We start from the raw sequence: 21,883 nt of genomic DNA, 5'->3' as shown, positions 1-21,883 counted from the left end.
GGGACGTGAAAGCCAATCCGCCTCGTGGGCATCTCTATCCCCGCATCGAATCCTGCAAAATGAAAACGAAAATTTTATAGGAATGGTGGCAAAGATGTTATTCTCTAGGTCATCTTGTTATGTGAACGTCCATGAATGATGCTGTAAACAAGGTTAGATATACGTTCTAATTTTTACACAATTAGTCGTCTCATAAATTTTTTTTCTCATTAAAAAAAAGAAAAAAAAAAACTTGAACACCATTGTAACAAATTTGAAGAATGGAATAAAACAAGAACTATAGGAGTATTTCTATTTTGCGTGTGTATATAGATATATAAATGTACTACTCTTGAAAAAGTTTAAACATTAGTTCATTTTAGTCATTGTATTTTAATTGTTTTTTGTTTTCTATATTTTCAATTTTAATTCATTTTAATCCTCTCTTTTAAAAGGTGATCATCTTGGATCCTTCGTTTCCATTTTTAAGACATCAAAATAATAACCTTTTGAAAGTTGAAAGACAAAAATAAACTAAAGTCAAAAGCATGAAAATCAGAATGAATAATTTGAAAATGTAGGACTAAAATAAACAAAATTTAAAATTATAGGATCAAAATAAATATTTTAAAAGTAAATAGATCGAATAAGTTAATAATAAAAAAAAGCATGAAATAATATTTAAACTTTTAAAAATACCTTTTAGACCCTTTAAAAATTATTTTCAAATGAAGAGAAGTAAATCAATTTATTTATAAATATTATAAAATATCTCCACGATAGAATTTATCCTAGAGAATGATATTTTACTATAAGCATTTAAGACAATTAGTCCGATAGACAAACCGACGTTATAATTTACGTATAAACCATAACAGAGACCTTACCAATTTCACACTGAAAATAACACTTTCCCCACACAAAAATTTATAGCTTTCTTTATTTCCTTCTTTTACGAACAAACTGTCTTCTTCCATTAAATATGGGTATTAATTCAACTCTGCCATGGCCATCCCCCGTAAGTTCCACACTGACCCACATACTACTTTCTCTCTCTATATGTCCCTTTCTCTTTATTACCATCTCTCTGATTTTTAAAATTTCATGCATGGTTCGGTTCAGATTCTCGGACAAAAGTTCTCTCTCTCTCTCTCTCTCTCTCTCTCTCTCTCTCTCTCTCATTTCTTTTGCAATTACAGCTTGCATTCGTTCGCTGTCTGCAAGGAGTAGATCGAACTGGTTTTTGGGTCGGTGCAAACTTAAAAGGGGTTTCTCTATCTTCATCTGTAATTGCGGTTAGTTTATTTTGCGGTTCTTTAGCTTCTTCAATTCGAAATTTATGAACAGAGTGTGGGGGTTGTTTGTTAACTGGCGTTTTATTTTTGATGTTACTGTTCTTGTGGAAGCTGGATCAAATATCTAATTCAAATTGTATATCTGATTCTTGATTCGAAATCTCATTTTCTGGGCGATTGCTATTTTGATCATTAAGTTATTGAGTGGGTTTATCAAAGCGTGCGTGCAGAATGAATATCAGGTGTTTGATTGAAGGATTCAGTGAGTTCCATGTTTTATTCGAAATGGGTTTTTGATGGGTTTCGAATTAGTGATGGACGTGCATCATACAAATTTCAAGCATCGTGTAAAATTTTGTTTAGAATTCCTATTTTAGAAATGAGTCATGATTAAATCATCTCCCCCCCTCAACCTCTGTTTCTATTTATTTTCCATTATCGAATCTTTACTTTTTCGTGTAAGATCTTAGCTGGGGTTGTTTTTGAGCACCTTCAACACAGCTTTGTTACTTTGGTGTAGCGTTTTAATGTAACTGTGGTCTTCTTCAGGAACAACCACATGATTTCATTAAGGAATTTGATGGAAGAGAAACAGCTGGATTTTAATCAACCTCTTCTTTCTGTGAGACGTTTTACATCTACAGAAACATCATCCGAGACTAATGAAAAATGTAGACCCGAACCCAAAATTCCTCCTCTTCCTGTATATAAATCAGATTTGAAATCTGGTCCGGTGAGGATTCCTGGAACTGTTCCTTTTATATGGGAGCAAACTCCAGGTAAACCCAAGGATGAAAGCAGTACGAAAACTCAGATTTCCAAACGGCCTCCACTTGTCCCAAAACTCCCACCCGGAAGGGTCCAAAAAGTAAATCAAGAAGTCCCTACTTCTGTAAGTGCTTCATTAGATGAAAATGCAAGAGAAGCAGTTGAAGAGATGACCAGTTGTAAGTCAGGAAATGATGATGAAGAAGAAGAGGAAGAGGTTTACAAGGATGCAAACGATAGATTTTCTCGATCCGAATCCTTCTTCTTGAATTGTAGCATTAGTGGAGTGAGTGGATTGGATGATTCAGAAATTAAATCTTCAGGGGCATCCTCCATGGATCCACATACTCGTGATTTCATGATGGACCGATTTCTGCCTGCAGCAAAGGCAATGGCATCAGAAACACCTCCACATACCATTAGGAAACAAACTGTTAGTGTCGAGCGACCAAGGGAAATAAAATTGGTGACAAATGGGGATAGGGAGAGTCGGCCAAACCTGCATGTTCAGACAAAACATGTAAAAGAAATATTCAGGGAAGAAAGTGATGATGAAGATGATGATTATGATGAGTCTGGATATGCTTCCACTCGGGGATGTGGTTTTCTTCCTCGGTGTTGCTTAAAAGGTTCGTTTGTCCTGTTAAATCCAGTGACTGGAATGAGAATGCAAGCCACTTCGGTGCGTAAAATTCGTAATAGCTCAATTTGGGTATCGTTCTCTTCTCTTATTATTTTCGTTTGCGTTGTGACAATGTCAAATTTCTAACTGTGGCATCTGTACTATTCAAAATCTACAGAGTTCCAAGGATGCTGTAAATCAGAGACGATCGAGTCATGGTCAAAGAATAACCAAGCAGCATCTGGAAGAAAATGCAATGAAATCCAGCAAAAACTATGGCAGAATTAATATTCAGGAGGGCGATACATTTTCTTTATACAGGCATTTGCAGAGTGAGGGCATATCCAACTACACAAATGAACCTTCCCAAGCTGTTCATGACAATGTAAATCCTTCTCTTGGTTACACTGAAAAGGCTACCAATTCTGCGACAAACGAATATGACAAACCACGTAGAAAAAGCCTAAATAGCTTTCAAGCATTACTGAGTGACGAGTCAGGTTCAGCTAGTCCTGTTGAGAAAACTCTCTACATAGATTCTGTTCATAAGATTAAATCTCCACATTCAAGTTCAAATTCTTATATGAAAGGAATAAGTTACGGTGGAGATATGATTGATGATGATTTTATACAAAGCACCGAAATGAAAGAACTGTGTACACTGGATTCTGCAACCCTAGATGTCAAGAATCTGAATGCTGTAGGTGAAAAAAACATTCTGAGACCTGGCAGTTTGAAATCTGTGGATTCCTGCTTGCACACTTGCTCGGATAAATCATTGTTCGATGTAAAAATGGATTCCAATTACTCCAGGTTCAAACCAGAACATGCTCAGGATGCTTCAAAGTTGACAAGCTCACGATATGCTAACAACAAGAAGTTTGATCTGGAAAACCAATTTCCCTTAAAACCAAGCAGCCGAGGCGATTCCAATGGTCTTGCTAAAGATAACACTACATTGTACAGGAAACAACCTGAGAAGTCAAGTTACGAAGGGAATGACATAGTTGTTCCAGAATTTGGTAAGAAGCAGGAGTTGGATGGTGAAAAACTTGGTCCTGTTGATGACTCCCCTGATGTGAGAACTTCTGAAGGTGCTACCAACGGAAAGAAGGATTCAAGAAATCAATTTCTCAAGAGGGTAGGTAATGAAGATGGTTCTCACAATGGCTACTCACGGTCACGGCTGCCTTTTGCTCCACCACCACCAAAATCTCCATCAGAATCTTGGCTGAAACGTACTCTGCCAACTTCTTCAAAAAACACTTCATTTTTGCAGTCTTCTTTTGCAATGCGAGTTAACCCTGTTTCCATGGCGGCATCTCCCGATTGCAAGATACACTCTACTGTCAAAAGTTCCAATATAAACCATCCGCATCTGCAGTTTTCAAAGGTAATGGAGTAAGAGTAAAACAGCCTCTGACGTTTGAAACATGTTTAGTTAACTGCCTCGAGTGTTGTAAATTATAATGCTCACAATTTTCTTTGCATCAGGAACTGCTGTCATCTATACCTGAAGTTTAGAATAATGGAAGATCTCCAAATTTCACTTGGCTGTGAGTTTGCTTTACTCCCAACCGGGTTTGATCGGTTTTAAGGTTCCTGAAGATATCATCCTCACTTGAGGCTTATGTTTTTCTTTCTTTGCTTGTTTTAGAACCAGTGTAAAAAATTACTGTAAATGGGAATTTGTAGGCAAATCTGATCAGTTGCATGTTGTAAATGTTACTCATTTCTGTAAAGAAACAATAATGATCCATGATTTATATAGAGTATAAAGGAGCCATATATTACTTTTACAGATACCAGTATAGTACAAAATGTTTAACGAAGGAACTGTCCTTTGTGGAGCCACTCGTTCATGTTCACGTGCTGCTGTCTTAACATGTGATTTTTCAAAATCTTGTTTCTCCAAATTCATTCGTTTAAACTTTAAAGCATTACTTGGTTCCTATCCAACAAACATTATTTGGTTGGCTATGTTGTCTTAATGTCTAGTGCAAATTAATATTACATATGGATGTAAAGGTAAAGAGAAGATACACTATATTTATAACTCTTTACGGTTAGAAGTTTGGTCTTATGGAAACCATTGTCAAAGTAATATGTTACCAAATGATTGAGGATTTTTTTAGAAAAATGGTAATGGGTGGCAATATTAAGGTTAAGATTAGCAAATGTAGCGCAAGGATACAAATATTGCACATATGGCACAATTTGACCCGTTTACTTAATAATTTTTTTTCTCTTTTTCAAATTTGCCCTCGTCTATACCGTCTTCTTCTTCCATGTGTAACATCATGATTTTTCTCTCCCAACCATCCTCCTCTCACTTTCCTCCAATTTTTCCTGACGGAATTTCATCCAATCATGACTCAAATCGTCCAGAAATTCCATGTCCACCGTGCTTCATGTCTGCCGCCACGGCCAAAATTCGAAAATGATTGGTTGAAAAGGGCATACTTCGTGATACATCGACTGAAAAGGAAAATAATGGGTAGGAGGATTGACGTGAACTTCAGCGTGAGTCTCAGATCTGTTCGTGGCTGATCGAAAAGGGTCGTTGTTCACTATGAGAGAGGAGAGAATGCCGAATAGAAAGAGGGGGAGAAGGAAGCCTAGTATCATATTAGTAAGATCACTGACAACATGCTATCAAATGATAGATATTATCACTGTTAGTATAATTATCATTGATAGCACTGATATGTTACTATTTATCATGTTAACAACAATAAACGAAGGTGGAGACATTTCATTTGTTGATAATTTATGAAACGTGGTTTTGGAGCGAAAGTTGAAGAAGAAATTTGGGTCGATCATTGATTGGATTTCATTTGGGTTGGTTCGGGGTAGTGGGTTTTGGATTTTTTAGTCTTTTCAAATATATGAATATAAGTTTGTGCTATATCTTTAATATTTTTTCCTTGTAAATGCTAATATTTAGAGCTTGATTGTTATTTATGTAATCATTCAATTTTTTTTTAATGAAATACTTTTTTTTAGAACAGGGAAGATTAAATTTAGTTTAGCTTATAACAGAAGTACTTCTTTTTCAAACTTATTGTTGTTTTTTTTAATGAAAAATGATATATTTTATTCTCAATCTTTATGGGTGCATATGTATGATGTCTATTTATCTATGTATTATAAATATCATTACCATTAACGTCAAAGCAGATGTGATATGAAATTTCTAAGTATATCTAACTTAAATATATACTATCTATTAAGATATTAGAAATTTGAATCTCTACTCATCACGTGTGTTGTTGAGCTAAAAAAATAAATCAGTGAACGACCTAGGCCTAATGTAGGCTCGATTTAATTAATGGCCCATTTTACTACTACTACCATTGTTGTTATTTTTTTTATTATTATTATTATTTTGACCATAAGAAGCAAGCATGACATATTGACATATGCTACTTGAATTAAATAATTGAAAATAAAAAAGCAAAATTGATTAAGACTAAGAATAAAATAGGTTCAATTATAAGTTTATATCTTTGTTTTTAGATTTATGTGATTAGTCTTCTTACTTTTCACAGACTTGAGTTTCAATGTTTTCAGTCTTTCATTTTTAGTTCACATTTAGAAGTGAGAGATTTTAATTCAATGATTTATTGGTAAAAAATACATGCTTCGACTACTTGGCAGTTTCAACTTCTTGAAATTTTTATTTTGTATTTAATATAAGTCATTAGGTTATTTTCATGAATAGATGTGCAAAGTCTTGAATTTCTCTAAAATTAGCTCGCTATATAATTCTTTATATAATTCTTAATTAAAACAATAAACATGCAAAGTAGCTATTAAATTGTCGTAGTTAATAATAATCGATTGGGACTAATCATACATAAAATTGAAAATATAAAAACTCAAAACTATTAGAATTTAATAGAGACGATAAAATACAATTTTGTAAGTTAAAAAATGACTAATAAATCTTCAAAATAGAGCAACTCAATACGCCCACAAAATAGTATCTTCTACTATGTTTTAGGCGTGATGAACATATTTAAGCTACTAAAAATATATATCACATCATATAGTGTTGGTATGAACTTCTAGCAATTGGCGAGCATTGTGCAAATGAGTATTTTCTTTCTAAAAATTTAATGGCTAAAATTGTAAATCAAATATGAGATGCAAATGAATAACTAAACCTAAACTATCTGTAAAAATTTACTTTTTATTATGAAAATTGAGGAACACGATGGGAATACGGATATGAAAAATATAATATAATAATATTTTTATATAATAATAATAAATAAATAAAAACTAAAATAATAAAGTAAAATAACTACAACATAAAATAGCCAAAATCATGAAATTGGATAATATGAAAATTGATGGAAGTGGAATTCTCACCATTGTAGGTGTGTTCTTAAGATCCACCAAATGCCACTATTTATAGGCAAAGTGACAAGTAGGATGTAGACTTACATGGAGACCAAACATGAATAACTACATGACACATAAACAACATGAATGGTGACACATGACCTTTGGGATACTAAACAATGAACATCTATTTTCTATTATAATATTCATAATACCTTTGTATTTCATCGGTTAAAAAAAACATATTCTTTCTATAGTTACCTTCATAAATATTTTAAAAAACTACTATTCATATAGAAATTCTTTTTTTTTTTTTTTTTTTTTTTTTGTGGAGAAAATTGGAACATAGCAGCAGTGCGATGTCTCGAATTTTCAAGTAATTTTAATTTAATTATCTTGAATTGTTTGGATTACAAAGTGGCAAACCTTCGATCCCGATTCCAACTTCTTTGGGTTAGTCGCTAGCATATATGCCGGACAGCCCCAAATCCTGAAGTAGCAACTACCTTTACGACCTCTCCATAACTCAAAAGGTGTTTTAGAAATACTTTTCGAGGGAACGTTGTTCAGGATATAACATGCAGTCTGCACTGCATAACCCTAAATGAGTCTGGAAGATGAGTATAACTCATCATAGACCAATCAATGTCCAACAAAGTTCCATTTCTCCTTTCAAATACACCATTCTGCTGAGGTATACCAAGGGCCAAGAGTTGGGACGCAATCTCATGTTCTATCATATAGTTCTGAAATTGGAGGTCCATATACTCTCCACCACGATCAGATCGTAGTGCTTTTATCTTCTTACCTAACAAGTTTTCAACTTTAGCCTTATACTCCTTGAACTTGTCAAGAGTTTCAAACTTACGTTGCATTAGGTAGAGATACCCAAACCTTGAATAATCATCTATGAAAGAGATGAAATATTCATATCCACCTCGAGCTCTCACATTCATCGGACCACATATGTCTGAATATACAAGCTCGAAGACTTCCTTGGCTCTATAACCTTTTCCAGTAAACGGTCGTTTAGTCATCTTGCCTTCAAGGCATGATTCACATACAGACAATGAGTTTTTTTTCTAAACTCTTTAGAAGTCCACTTTGCACCAACTTCTCAATCCTATTGATGTTGATGTGACCTAACCTTAGATGCCAAAGATGGGTATTTTCCTTTAGAGAAACCTTTGGTCTTTTAGCTATTGTTGTTGTACCGAACATTTCGGTGTTAAACAAGGCTTTTATGACTAACGACCTTAGTACATATAAGTTATTTAACATTGAACCATAACCAATCTCCATTCCATTCTTGAAAATAAGCACTTTATTCTCAGAAAAGGAGATGGTGTAGCCTTGTTCGATGAGATAAGAAACTGAGATTAAGTTCTTCTTAATATGAGAAACTACAAAAACATTATTCAGTAACAGATAATGTTTCTTGTCAACAAATAACTTCAGCTTGCCTACAGCAACAGTTGAAACAACCTCACCAGTACTGACTCGAAGTGGTAAGAGGAACTGACATGATTGGTAGCAACTGAATCAAAGATCCAGGCAGAATCATCATTCTCTACCAGATCGTCTCCAAGACCAATAAATCATATTTACTGTTTTGTTTCCTCTTTTGGAGAGTAGTGAGATTTAGGTCGTTTGCCACGAAATTCGTTTCACACGATTCTTTCCATTGTAAGTAATCGGTCATATTTAAAAGCTTTAAATGGAAATACTAACGAGTTGCGGAAAAGAAAAACACATTGACCTACATTAGGTTTTAAGCAAATACCCATTGTAAAACAAAATAACATCCAATAAGGTTTTAGCAAAACTAACATGAACCCTGTGTGACATCTAGTTTCGCAATGACGCTTCAAAGGTTTAGGACAAAAGCCACCGAAGGGAGGTCAGTTATCCCTCCTCTAAATTGAGAAGTTCTCAACCACTTTTTAATACCAGAACAACTCTTGCTTCTATAACGACTAGTCATCAATGATTTAGCCAAGAGATCATTAACTTACTTAACAATCTCCCGTAAGTGTGACCCGCCATTTTAAACCCTAGAAGTCCATCCCAAAAGGCCAATCCGAAGGGAAAAAATCTGATTGGGGCAAAACCTAAAGCGACCCTATCCATTTCTGGAGTTCACCTTAATATTGACCAACTACACAATACCCATCCGAAGGGGGTCGCACAAAGGCGACACGAGGGAGTACAGAATGATCTCATGGTGTGAACCAATGATAGAGACCATAGGACTTGTTGACACACACCCTTCACCCTCTTACTATAAACACTCTCTCCGTTCACCTTGATATTGACTCATGCAAACACCATCCGAAGGGGGATGTTCCCAGGGCACCACGAGACCAAGCATGAGTCTCACGGTGTGAACATACAGGGAGAAACGTGAGTGAAATCATAGACATATCTGATACGCCTCTTCCTCCCACTGAGTATTTTATAACTTAGAGTTTAGCTTACTTAGAAAAAACACGACTAAGGATTTTAACTAAGTGACTTTTAGGTTTGCCCAAGAATAACATTTACCTTGGATAGTTAAACAACTTTTGATCATCATCCATTAAACTCTTTAACGGAGTCTTTGACCAAATCATCACATGCTTGTTGAAAATCTATCTAATTCACCTTTCAGGTTGGTTCCCAAGTAAAGGTGTTACGTTTCCGTTAACTTATTTCCCATCCTAGCCAGAACCCGCCTTAGACAAAAGGTCCCTTATAGATAGGTTTACAACAAATTTAATCTTTTATTCCAACCAATTTAATCCTATTAAACCGATTTGAAAAGATTAGTCTAGGTTACTAAACTCTTTAGAACCACTTGAACTTAGGTCTATCTCAATCCAATTTTAAAACCCTTTTAAAAAATTAAGTTCACCCTAAGTCCGCATGCAACTCTTAATTATTAATTTTAGGTCTAATTTCCTTTATAACACTTATAAACAAAAACAACCACCACAATGCGAAGCTAACACATGCAAGGCATTCATAACGCTTATAAATAGCCTAAGTGTCATGATCAATGCATTGTCCATTCATTGCTAATTCTTTTATATAACACTTATACAGAACAGTAATGAAACAAGCAAAACATGCTTCCATTCACCCTTAGACTATAACACTTATAATATAAAAGGATGATGCATGTTAATGCTCACTGCATGCAAAATATAACTCTTATATTTCATGATGCATGCACATGCTTTCAAGTAATTTCTTCATGCAATATTATAACATTTATAATACATAATGCATGAATAATTGCACAACCTAGGGTGAGTTTTAACTATATGACAAACACTTTGGCATATAAGTACCATACATCACATATATAAACAACCAATGTTGATGAACCGGGTAAAATTGTCTTAAAATCACAAAAATAAAGCCAACTATTACAAAGATAAGGAGTCTCCGGTTCAAACAGGCGAACCGGGTCTTGAACCGCTCGAGCAAAGTATCGTTTCTCCAACCATCGTATACTAAGCACCCCGCGATCGTCTACACGATAAAATAAACGCTTTGCTCTATCGCTTACCAGTGCTCCAAGAGCTAAACGGTCGTTTAGCATTTGCTACACGATCGTTTAGAAAAATCTAAATGATCATTTAGCTATTACTACACGATCACGTACCTTTAATAAGCGATGAAGCCTAAAGTACACGATCGCTTAGTGTGCTCCGTACAACACCCACCTTCCGCGATCGTCTAAACGACTACGATGTCGTGAAGCATCATCGCCTAAGCGATCGTTTAGCTAGCGCCTCCGTATCGCATATGCGCAATCGCATAGGTAGTAACTAAGCGATGAAGCTTGCTAACTACACGATCGTCTAGCGTGCACCTTCTACTAAACGAAGAGCATCGCATACTCCCACTACGATCATCTACCTCTAGTGCCTATGCGATCGCGTAACCAACGCTATTCGATAGAGTAAATGATTTACTCCATCGCTTAGCATTAGCTAAATGATCGTTTAGAAAATACTACACGATCGTCTAGAAAAATCTAAACGATCGCTTAGTTAAATCCTAACGATCGTTTACATGAGGCTACATGATACTACCAACGTTTGGTCTTCTTCTTTGTTGAGAACCACATCTCCATATGCCGAAGTTTCATCACGAACGACTCGATGAACTCAAACCTTTTGAATTATAGACTCGATTGCAAAGTTAAATTTCGCCCAAAAACACAGGGGCCCTTACAATTAACACTTTATAATACTGAAAGCTTTAACAAAAAGGCAATTAAACCCGAAACATTCATCAACGCAACCACAAATGCAGAAAACGATTAACCACAAGTGCAGAAACCCACCGCAACTGTAAAATGTGTTCAATTCAGAGTTGTAATTTGGAACATCAGAGAACCTGGCTCTGATACCAATTGAAGGAAATCAGATTCGAGATTTCCATGAGCAGCGAAAATAAGAACATTCCAAATTACAATCATGAATGAATATTACATTTACAGTCGTCTAGAAACATGCAGTTATATAATTAATATAGAAATTATAGCATGAAAACTCAAATGAACAAAGAGAAAACTCTACGAACATTTGAAGATGCGTCTCCACGCTCCTTTGCGCATGACCACTCGAACAACAGCAACCTCGAATGCTCGATCTACACGACCGCAACATAACATGAACTCTTTGCACTCATCCTCAACGATCGCCTCGACCACGAACTCCTCAGCAACAGCACGAACGGTCTCCATAACACCTCGATGGTGTTGAGTTGAGTATGGCACCACCAACAAGGCTACCTTGGTATTCTCGGTGTGAGAATCCAGAGGGTGGGCTCTATTCGGATTTGGAATGAGGCAGACGAAGGAGGAAACACCGATTGTGTACACGACTGGGCAAGTGGGAGATGGCGGAGACCTATCGTATAGGTCAATGCCTAATCGTTTAGCTAAAGCTATGCGATCGTCTAGCAAAACCTATGTGATTGTTTAGCTCGGTCTGTCGCCTACAGACACTACCGATCATTTATTTTGGGCAAGCGATCGTCTAACAAAAACTATGTGATTGTTTGGTAAATACCGTACGATCGTTTAGCTCGCCACTGCACGATCATTTAGTTCATCCAAGCTGTCGTTTAGTAAATCTATATTTACTTGACAACTCTGTGAGATCCTAGGAAGCACAGATACCTCTAATTGTGCAGAGAATCGGTATCAGATACGGATACGATATGGATACATCCAGATACGTGGTAGATACGTGTCTGATACGTGATTTGAAGTATCTGATTTTTTATTTTTATTTTTATTTTTCAAATACGGGTATCTGCTTCCAGATACGTTGGTCAATTTTTTTTTTAAAATTAAGCCTAACCTACAACCCATTTTATTTTAGTGCATGTTTAGGAGAGATTTTAAAATCATCAAAAGTCACTTTTTTCATTTTTAAAATCACTAAAAAACACACTTTTAATTACTCAAAATTAATTTAGTTTTCAATTTTACACTTTTAAATACAATTTTCATATCATCAAAATTAATTTTGAAGAATTAAACATGTTTCACAGTGATTTTGAAAATGACAAAAGTGATTTCAACCATTTTTAAATCACTTCCAAACATAAAATTTCACTTAAATTGAGCAATCCAAAATAAAATAAATTAAAAATGATAAAAACATAATTTTTTTTAAAAAAACCCGAAACATAATTAAATCTTCATTCTTCTCTTCTCTTCCACTATTTAAATCATGATTCATACCCCTTTCATCCACAACTTCATTCTTCAATCTTCATATTCTACTTCTTTCCTACTGTCTACTCTAGTTATTCATTAATCACTTGACATTACTAGACTTTTTTTCAAGTTTTCACTCTCTTGAATATATTTTAATCTAACTTAAAATAAGTATTATAACAATTGACTAGATATTATATATGTGTGTGTATATATATATAACGTATCTTCGACTTATCCGTATCTGTATCATGTATGGGATCCTTTTTTGTGAGAAATCTCAACAACTTTTTTTTAAAAAAAAAAACTTTTCAACATTTACTAAAATTAGGAAAACCATTTTCCTTTTATCTCACGGTTACCATAAAAATCCAATAACCACCCACTCAATTGGTTATTAAAGAAAAATAATTAATTAACCAATAATTAATATTATTATAAATATAAATGATAACCAACTTATCATACTATATTTATAACCCATAGTTTTAATATTTCATCTCATGAAACACATAAACCATATTCTTTTTCTATTCCATAGTACTTAATGTAAATCTCATTTACATTATCTCTACTAGATGTATCTCATACACCAAACCGATTATATCATATATAATCAAAATACCTCTTGTCAATTTGAACATTTCAAATCAACACAAAGAACTAATTCTCAACTGAATCCATTGAGCTACCAAGGGGATCTTATGGACCTGTAGCTCGAAGTTCCAATGGTACGTGAATAACTGACTAAACTCTTTAGTCACAGGATCCACCATCCATTAACTGTCAGACACTCCACTAAAGACTGACAGCTGAACTCTCCTTACCACTGATATATTATGTGTCCATCTTAACCAATCAGAAATACGACAATACTTCACAGATCGCTCGTAAGTACAGCTGGGCCAACCGTTATGCCCTTGTAGTTACATTTGTCTCCTTAAGTACCACTGATCCCTCTAATAAACATAAATCATAGTCCTAATATGACTAAGTCTTCTCTTCCAAAGAGAAGCTGTGGCCACTATATTCAAGCCCCGGAATCAACCTTAAGGGAGCAATCTCTTTACTTATCCCTGTTTCGGGAAATAAGTGAACTCCATATTGTGGATTGAGTTCCCAGCTCCCAGATCAGACAAGTCCCCAAAAAAGTAGGCATGTTGAGTTGGCAATCTGGTCACTCTTACCCATATTAATCAAGGATCGCCCTCAAAGGCAGAAGTTCTCAAAACACTCAGGATTGAGATTGTGTCACCTATGGTCGTTTAGGTGAGATGCAAGTCTTAGTATCAACGATGTTATAGACAGAGTCTAATCATCTCGTGGTCCAGGTCTTATACAAACTCTTTGTATATACACCCCCGCTTGCACGTCTCCACGTGAATGGTCAGGATCTACTATCTGTAGTAGTTACAACACTTGCAAACCTCTACCAAGTGGGTCGTATCCATAGTGTCACTAGGATCAGATATCCCACCTTAATCCTTATACTACAGACCTATTTAGGTTATCACTTAAGGCATGATCCACTTGTATATCACATATACATGTTTAATTTCACATAAGATAACCAAAGAGTTTTGTTTATTGGATATAGGTAAATGCTAGAATTAAATAACACTTATTTTATTCATTAAACAATGTATATCTTTACAAAACAACGAGACTCCGAGAGAATTAGGACACAAATCCCAACAAAATATTCCATATGCTAAATATTTAATTTGCAAACTAAGGCAAAATTTTGTTTTTTCGAGATCTTTCATCTCAAATTCTTTCTTACGATATTTTATTGCCTTTGAAAGCTATCCAGGAGTTCCAATTATATTCAAGTCATCAACATATACAGTTATAATAGCAAATCATGATTGTGATTTCTTTATAAAAACACACGAATATATTGGATTATTTTGATATGCTTCTTTCAATAAATATCCACTCAGACAATTGTACCACATCCGTCCTAATTGTTTCAATCCATATAATGATCTCTATAACTTTATTGAATATCATTCTTGAGAATTTGATGTAGATATTTTAGGTACCTTAAATCCTTCTACGATTCCCATATAAATATCGTTATCAAGAGATCCATATAAATATGTTGTGACTACATCCATAAGATGTATATCCAGACTTTTAGATACAGTCAAGCCAATTAAATATTTTAATGTAATTGCATCCACCATCGGAGAATACATCTCTTTTTGTGAAAAACCTTGTGTAGCTAGTCTTGTGTTATATCTTGTGACCTTATTATTTTCATTTCTTTTCCTCACAAATGCCCATTTGTATCACACATATTTAACACGTGTTTGGACTATATGTCCAAAAACCTGACGTTTTGAAAGTGAGTTTAATTCTGCCTCAATTGCTTATTTCCACTGAAGCCGATATTTTCCATGTTGACATTCTTCAATAGATTTTGGTTCAGGATCCTCATAATATCAAGAGCAACATTATATGCAAAAATGTTGTCAATAATTACATTAGTTTGATTTCATCTTTTTCCTGTCATGACATAGTTTATTGAAATCTTATTATTATCTTTGGGTATTTTACCTACCTCACTAGTCATGTCAGGATTTTTTTTATGGATACATCTTCAACCAAGTTTTTTTCATTATTAATTATTTTTCGTTTTCAATGATTTTTATTTTTGAAACCCACTAGCCTACCACGTTTCTGGCGTATTCCAGACTCATTAGTGACAACTTGTTGTGTTGAAATATCAATTTTTTATGGAACATTTGCAGTTGATATATGTGACTTAGTACTTTCTTTGCATCTATCAATGCATCTGATAATTGATTTGCTATATTTTGCAAATGAATTATTTTCTTAACTTCAAGTTCACATTAATCTGTACAGAGATCTAAATGAGACAATAACGATGCATTCCATGTAATTTCTTTTTCCAACTTCTTAATTTCTCCCCCTAATGTTGGAAAATTTGTCTCATTAAAATAACAATCGATAAATCGTGCAATAAATACATCACCTCACCCGTCAAGGGCTCAAGATATTTAATAATTTATGGGAAATCATATTCAACATATAATCCTAACCTCCTTTGAGGACCCATCTTAGTGGGTGGTGGAGCAATGGAAACATATACTACACATCCAAAAATTCTCAAATGGGAAATATTTGGCTCATGACTAATTATAATGGCGAGTACTTATGATAAACTATTGACCTAATGAGTACAAATGACATTGCACATTTTATAAATGATTTTGTTAAACCATTTTGTGTATGAACATGAGCTACAGGATGTTCAACACTTATCCCAATTGACATACAATAATTATCAAAAGCTTGAAATGTAAATTCACCAGCATTATCAAGACAAATAGTCTTAATTATATAATCAGGAAATTGTGCTCTTAACTTAATTATTTGAGCAAGTAATCTTGCAAATGCAAGATTTCAACTTGATAATAAACATACGTGTGACCATCTGTTGGATGCATCTATTAATACCATGAATTCGTTCTAAAACTACGAGTGATTCAATCCCCACTTTAGATGGTGATGGTCTAATAATCAATTTTTCTTGAGAGCAAGCATCGCATGATAATTCATTAGATTGAAGAATTTTCTGGTTCTTCAATGGGTGTCCATTTGAATTTTCAATAATTCTCCTTATTAATATAGATCCTGGATGACCCAATCTGTAACATTTGTAACGTAGTTTCTAGGACGCTACTCTGTGCATGTATATGCTTGACAATACATTTCTCGAAGAATATTTAAATAAAAGAGATAAATTTTTTATTTCATTAAATAAAACTCAATAAGGAAGAGAATTCTTGAGAAAAAAAAAAATTATCATTCGGGGTACCCTTTACCCAACTTTAAAATAAATAACAATTAAATGAATCAATACCTTTACCTGAAAAAACTGGGCCCACTCAGTGATCTGTTAGCCTTCCCATCGGGACACAAGTGCACAAATAGGCATAGGCATAAGTAAGCATAAGGGGCGAACCCGAAGGCACGTTTTCATAAATGGTGACCCCGGAGGGCACAATCATAAACATAAGTGGTGTTCCTTTAGGCATAGAATGAGGGCCCAGCTCACAACATGTGCAAATCTCAAATAGTCATAAGCATAATCAAGGTCTTAAATCATGACAAAGTCACATAACAATTCACAATTTACCCATCCACCCAATATTGTGACAACACAACATTAACATTCTAAGTAAGCTTCCAAAATTTTCAACTGACCAACATGCATATCAAGATATCTCATACTAATAGGTATATCAAATATCTCATAAATAGGCATATCAAATATCTCATATTAATGTAGAGACCAATAGGCATATCATCACTTACCTTGGATTTAGGCCTAAGCAAAAGAAAACACCAGTTGAAACTCCCCTCTTAATTTAGCAAAGGCTTGAGTCAACAGTTCAACTTGTGGGGGCGAATCCCCAAAATCTACACAAATTAATTCAGCAATCCCCATACAACTTACCCTTCAAAACTTGACAAAAAGAACGAATGAAGACTTTGCCGGCTGCTACAATACCTTATAACCTCCCTTTCAGTCTCCTAAATTCAAAATTGGACCAATCATCAAGCCTGAATTTCACTAAATAGTCAAGATCTTTCAAGAAAGATAAAAAACTGATCAAACCAACCAAGTTCTTACCCCACAGTACACAAACAGAGGCCACACGAGCAGCTCGAAGCTGTACGGACGACCACTACCGCGGATGTCGACAGCCTTGACGACGACGGTGGAATGCAGTTGAGGACGGCTACGGGCGTGGCTCGCGTCTTGAACGGCAACAACGAGTGCAACTAAGAATGACGAAAATGGTTATGGCTCACGTCTGGAATGGCGACGGCGAGCAGGGCGGAGAACGACAGCTGACGGGCCGATTCGAACGGCGATGCCTTCTGGTACGCGGTCGGTGGCGGCTACAACTAGGCGGTGGGGGCTCCTTACGCGGCTGGAAGAAGAGGGTTTGGAGGAGGGGGGTCATGCGACTGGGAGGAAGAAAGGGTTTTCCCTTTTTTTTATTTAATGCACACTTCCCAAGGCCATTAATTACCCTTTTTAAAGCCAAAAACCCTAATTAATTAGATATACATATATAATTTAACTCCTTTAATCCTAATTCAAAAAATTCAAATAAAACTCTAAAGGAAATTAAATCTCAAACCACATAAATTTAATTCCTCACTTATTTGTTTCAATAAAAAGGGTCTCAAATAAATTATTAAAATTCAACCTCAACCAAAATAAATCCCAAATAATTTAACAACGTTTTACCTAAAAAAAAATTGAGGCGTTACACAATCGGTCATGCTAAATTGTAAATATGTTTGGATTCATGAACTTCGAGTTCATTGTTGCATATGTTTCAATTACTCGTAAATGAGTATAATACAATCTAGAAGATAAAGCAGACAACTCTTCTATTTTTCATTTGAGACAGTGGATATGATATATAGATATTTCACATTATTCTTACTGTCAGTCTTAGTATGATAACCATTGCAACGTATATCTTTAAAACTTAGAAGAATTCTCTTTGATTAACTAGAGAACAATGCATTGTCAATTGTAAATTTTGTTCCTCTAGGCAAAATAATATTTGCTTTTCTAAAACCTTCAATCAAGCTTGCAGAACATGATATTGTATTTACTTTTGCTTTCAACATTGTCAATTTGGAAAAATATTTTTTATTTGTAAGTATTGTATGTGTAGTTGCACTATCTGTCAGACATAAATCTTCTTTGCTCATTTTTTAAACACCCAGCATATGAAAATGATCTATATTTCTTCATTAAAAGAAAATAATTACAATTAGAAAAACAACACTTAAAATATACAAAAGTTACTAAAACATGAAGATAAGTAAAAGAAAAAAACAAAGTTAAGTCTAGATATTCTTAAAGTCAAAAGAAACACTTGATGTGCCACCGATTGTGCCAATCTTCTCCTTAGGAGATTCAAAGAAGTCCGCCACATCCAAATTTTTCATATGGGATGGGTCAAATATGTCAATATCTTGGTATGCAAAATTTGCTTCCACATTTTTCTCTTTTTCCTTCAGGGAGGCTTGATAGAGGTCAACTAAGTGTTTTGACGTACGATAGGTACGTGACCAATGCCCAGTCATTCCGCATTGGAAGCATTTATTTTCAACACTCTTTGAACTGTTATCTTGTAGAGTTTTTCCTTTGTGATCATAAATTTGGTGGTTCTTTTGAAATTTAAATGATTAGAATGACCACCACGAAAAAAATAATTATTTCTTCCTCTGCCACGGTCACGACCTCGACCGCGATTATTATTAAAATTCACAACATTCACTTCACAGAATGATGTTGTTTTGGTTGGTCAAGATTCATGATTCTTCATCAATAACTCGTTATTTTGTTCGATCACGAGAAGACATGAAATTAATTCAGAATACTGTTTAAAACCTCTCTCTTGATATTACTACTGCAGAAGCATATTCGAGACATAAAATGTAGAAAATGTCTTCTCTAGCATATTAGCATCAATAATGTTCTCTCCACATAACAACAATTTTGAACTGATTTTAAATAATGCGGAGTTGTAATCACTTACTGATTTGAAATCTTGTAGCCTCAAATGCATCCACTCATAACGAGTTTTAGGAAGAATAACTGTTTTTTTATGATCATACCTCTCTTTTAAATTTTTCCACAAGATATGAGGATCTTTTATTATAAGATACTTCATTTTCAATCCCTCGTGGATATGATGATGAAAGAAAAACATAACTTTTGTTTTGTCCTGATTGGATGTCATATTTACTTCTTTAATAGTCTCCATAAGATTCATAACATCCAGGTGGATTTCAACATCAAGTAACCATGACAAATAATTACTGCCGTTAATATCAAGGGCGACAAATTCTAATTTTTTTGAAATTTGTCATGACAGCACTATCATAAAATATTGTACTTATATTATAAATTTATAGATATTGAATATACAAAATAACATTAAATTTATTAATTATAACGAAGAGAGAAAAATCGACATACCTTTAGGACCTACCTTTAGCGAGGAAAACGACAGGAGCTCGTGCTAATAATGTGTTATGAAAATTGAGGAGCATAACGGGAATACATATATGAAAAATATAATAAAATAATATTTTTATATGATAATAATAAATAAATAAAAACTAAAATTATAAAGTAAAATAACTAAAACATAAAATAACCAAAATCATAAAATTAGATAATATAAAAATTGGTGGAAGTGGAATTCTCACCAATGTAGGTGTAACACCAAATGTCACTATTTATAGGCAAAGTGGCAAGTAGGATGTGGACTTACATGACACCAAACATGAATAACTACATGAATGGTGACATATGGCCTTTGGGACACTAAGCAATGAATATCTATTTTCAATTATAATATTCATAATACCTTTGTATTTTGTCGGTTAAAAAAAAAACATATTCTTTCTATAGTTACTTCATAAATATTTAAACAACTACTATTCATATAGAAACTCTTTTTTTTTTTTTTTTGTGATAAGAATTGGAACATAGTAGCAGTGTGACGTCTCAAATTTTCAAATAATTTTAATTTAATTATCTTGAATTGTTTCAATTACATTTTAAATTTTAAGGCAAAAATTGAATTATTAGGTTAAATCAATTCAATTTGAATTATAAGTAATAAAAAGATTTTGAAATTAAGATTTAACTCAAACGAGAGATTTAGAAGTCTAAACTTAATTTAAGGAAGTTGGATAAACTATTTTGGAATTAAAATGGTTTTCGGGGTTTTAAATTTAAAAGCGAAAAGGGAATTAAGTGTTTATTAAATGGAGTTAAGCCATCAAGCTATTTTCTAGCCAAGCCACACGCAGCCTAAGGATTATCCTTCTTCTTCCTCCTTTTTTTTTTCCTTCTTCACGATTTTCAGCCCAAAGTAGTCTTCTCCTCTAAGAAGCATGGACACGGATACAGATATAAGATATGAATACGATAGGATATGATGATACATCAATTTCTAAAAAAACTAAGATACAGATACATTTATATATATATATCCAATTAATTTTTATGATACTTGTTTTAAGTTAGATTAAAGTAAATTTAAAAAGAGAGTGAAAACTAAAAAAAGAAGAAAAAAAGAAAAAAAAATCCAACAGCGTCGAAGGGTGGTTGAAAGCAGATGACAAGGAAGAAGCAAAAGATGAAGATTAAAGAAAGAAATAGAAGATGATGATTAAATAATGAAGTTGAGTATGAAGAGGGAAAGAGTGTGAACCATGATTTAGATTGTGAGAGAGAAGAGAAGAGAATGATGAAAAATTATTACCTTTTCCTGTTTTTATTAGTTTTTCATATTATTTTTAGTTTATTTTGTTTTTGATTGCTAGATTTAAGTGGACTTTTAAATAAAATAGGTTGTGGGTTGGGCTTTTTAAGTGGTTGAACTTAAATTTTTTTAAAAAAAATTACCCAACATATCTTCTTCATGTATCTAAAACTTTTAAAAAACAATTAAAAAATAATCAGATACTTCAAATCACGTTCAGACTCAGATACGTATCTGATACCGATTATTTGAACAATGAGAAGTATATGTACTTTTTAGCTCCTTCCTCTTATTTGCAACCCGCGCGCTAGACCAACCGGCCACCGACCACCGCTATATCACCATTAGTCGACTACTGTCATAGATCTTGCCAGCCATCCCGTCTGTCAGCGTTGTAGATCCGTGTGTGGATTATTCATGAAGCCTCATAGCCATCCAATTAATGAAGCCCATGGATCCGCCTGTCGACATCCAAACACCAACAATCGCTCGCATGCTCAGGTGGTCCATGCATTCGTCGTTGGTTGCACGCCAGATATTTCTCTCCTCCAGATCTTTATCCTTCTCTGACCTCGATCTCTTCCTCGCATATTCTATTTTTAGATCTATTTGTCGATTGTGGCAATTCAATGGCCATCATGTCGCATACCTCGCTGGAATTTGGCTGTGGGTAAGATATTTGGTGTACTTGGTGTTTTAAAGGAGTTCCAAGAAGTATTTTGAATACCCATTAGTTTTTGGGCTAATTATTGATCTAATGAATGATTTAAGAGGTAGGATTTGGAATGTTCAGTGATTTAAGACA

At 34.2% G+C, this 21,883-nt stretch overlaps 1 protein-coding gene and 1 long non-coding RNA gene across 6 annotated transcripts; one reads left to right on the top strand and one right to left on the bottom strand.

Annotated features, from left to right (window-relative positions):
- The first annotated feature begins 993 nt into the window (after nt 1–993).
- Nucleotides 994–4,465, top strand: LOC120078273 (uncharacterized). 5 transcript variants are annotated; one of them, XM_039032493.2, is made up of 4 exons: nt 994–1,274; nt 1,824–2,754; nt 2,843–4,057; nt 4,159–4,465. In XM_039032493.2, exons 2-4 carry the CDS (start codon nt 1,834–1,836, stop codon nt 4,186–4,188), a joined length of 2,166 nt encoding a protein of 721 aa, XP_038888421.1. In that variant the 5' UTR covers nt 994–1,274; nt 1,824–1,833; the 3' UTR covers nt 4,189–4,465. The 5 variants fall into 5 exon arrangements, with proteins under 5 accessions (XP_038888421.1, XP_038888424.1, XP_038888422.1 ...); XM_039032496.2 differs by having other exon boundaries at nt 1,065–1,274; nt 1,824–2,724; XM_039032494.2 differs by having other exon boundaries at nt 1,272–1,536.
- Nucleotides 4,466–16,827: 12,362 nt separating this feature from the next.
- LOC150036343 (uncharacterized) lies at nt 16,828–17,792 on the bottom strand. Its single transcript, XR_016529752.1, has 2 exons — nt 17,403–17,792; nt 16,828–17,302 (listed from the first exon to the last, which is right to left on the bottom strand). It is a non-coding gene; the product is annotated as an uncharacterized LOC150036343 (long non-coding RNA).
- Nucleotides 17,793–21,883: the final 4,091 nt, after the last annotated feature.

This window comes from Benincasa hispida, chromosome 5, assembly GCF_027475165.1.
Source record: "Benincasa hispida cultivar pf3 chromosome 5, pf3_genome.v1.1, whole genome shotgun sequence".
Lineage (NCBI taxonomy): Eukaryota > Viridiplantae > Streptophyta > Magnoliopsida > Cucurbitales > Cucurbitaceae > Benincasa > Benincasa hispida.
This window is presented reverse-complemented; position numbering and strand designations above follow the sequence as displayed.

Coding starts and splice junctions, on each gene's coding strand:
- LOC120078273 (XM_090314142.1), top strand. Junction 2,755..2,842: donor TTCGTAATAGCTCAATTTGG/GTATCGTTCTCT, acceptor CAAAATCTACAG/AGTTCCAAGGATGCTGTAAA. Junction 4,058..4,158: donor CGCATCTGCAGTTTTCAAAG/GTAATGGAGTAA, acceptor TCTTTGCATCAG/GAACTGCTGTCATCTATACC.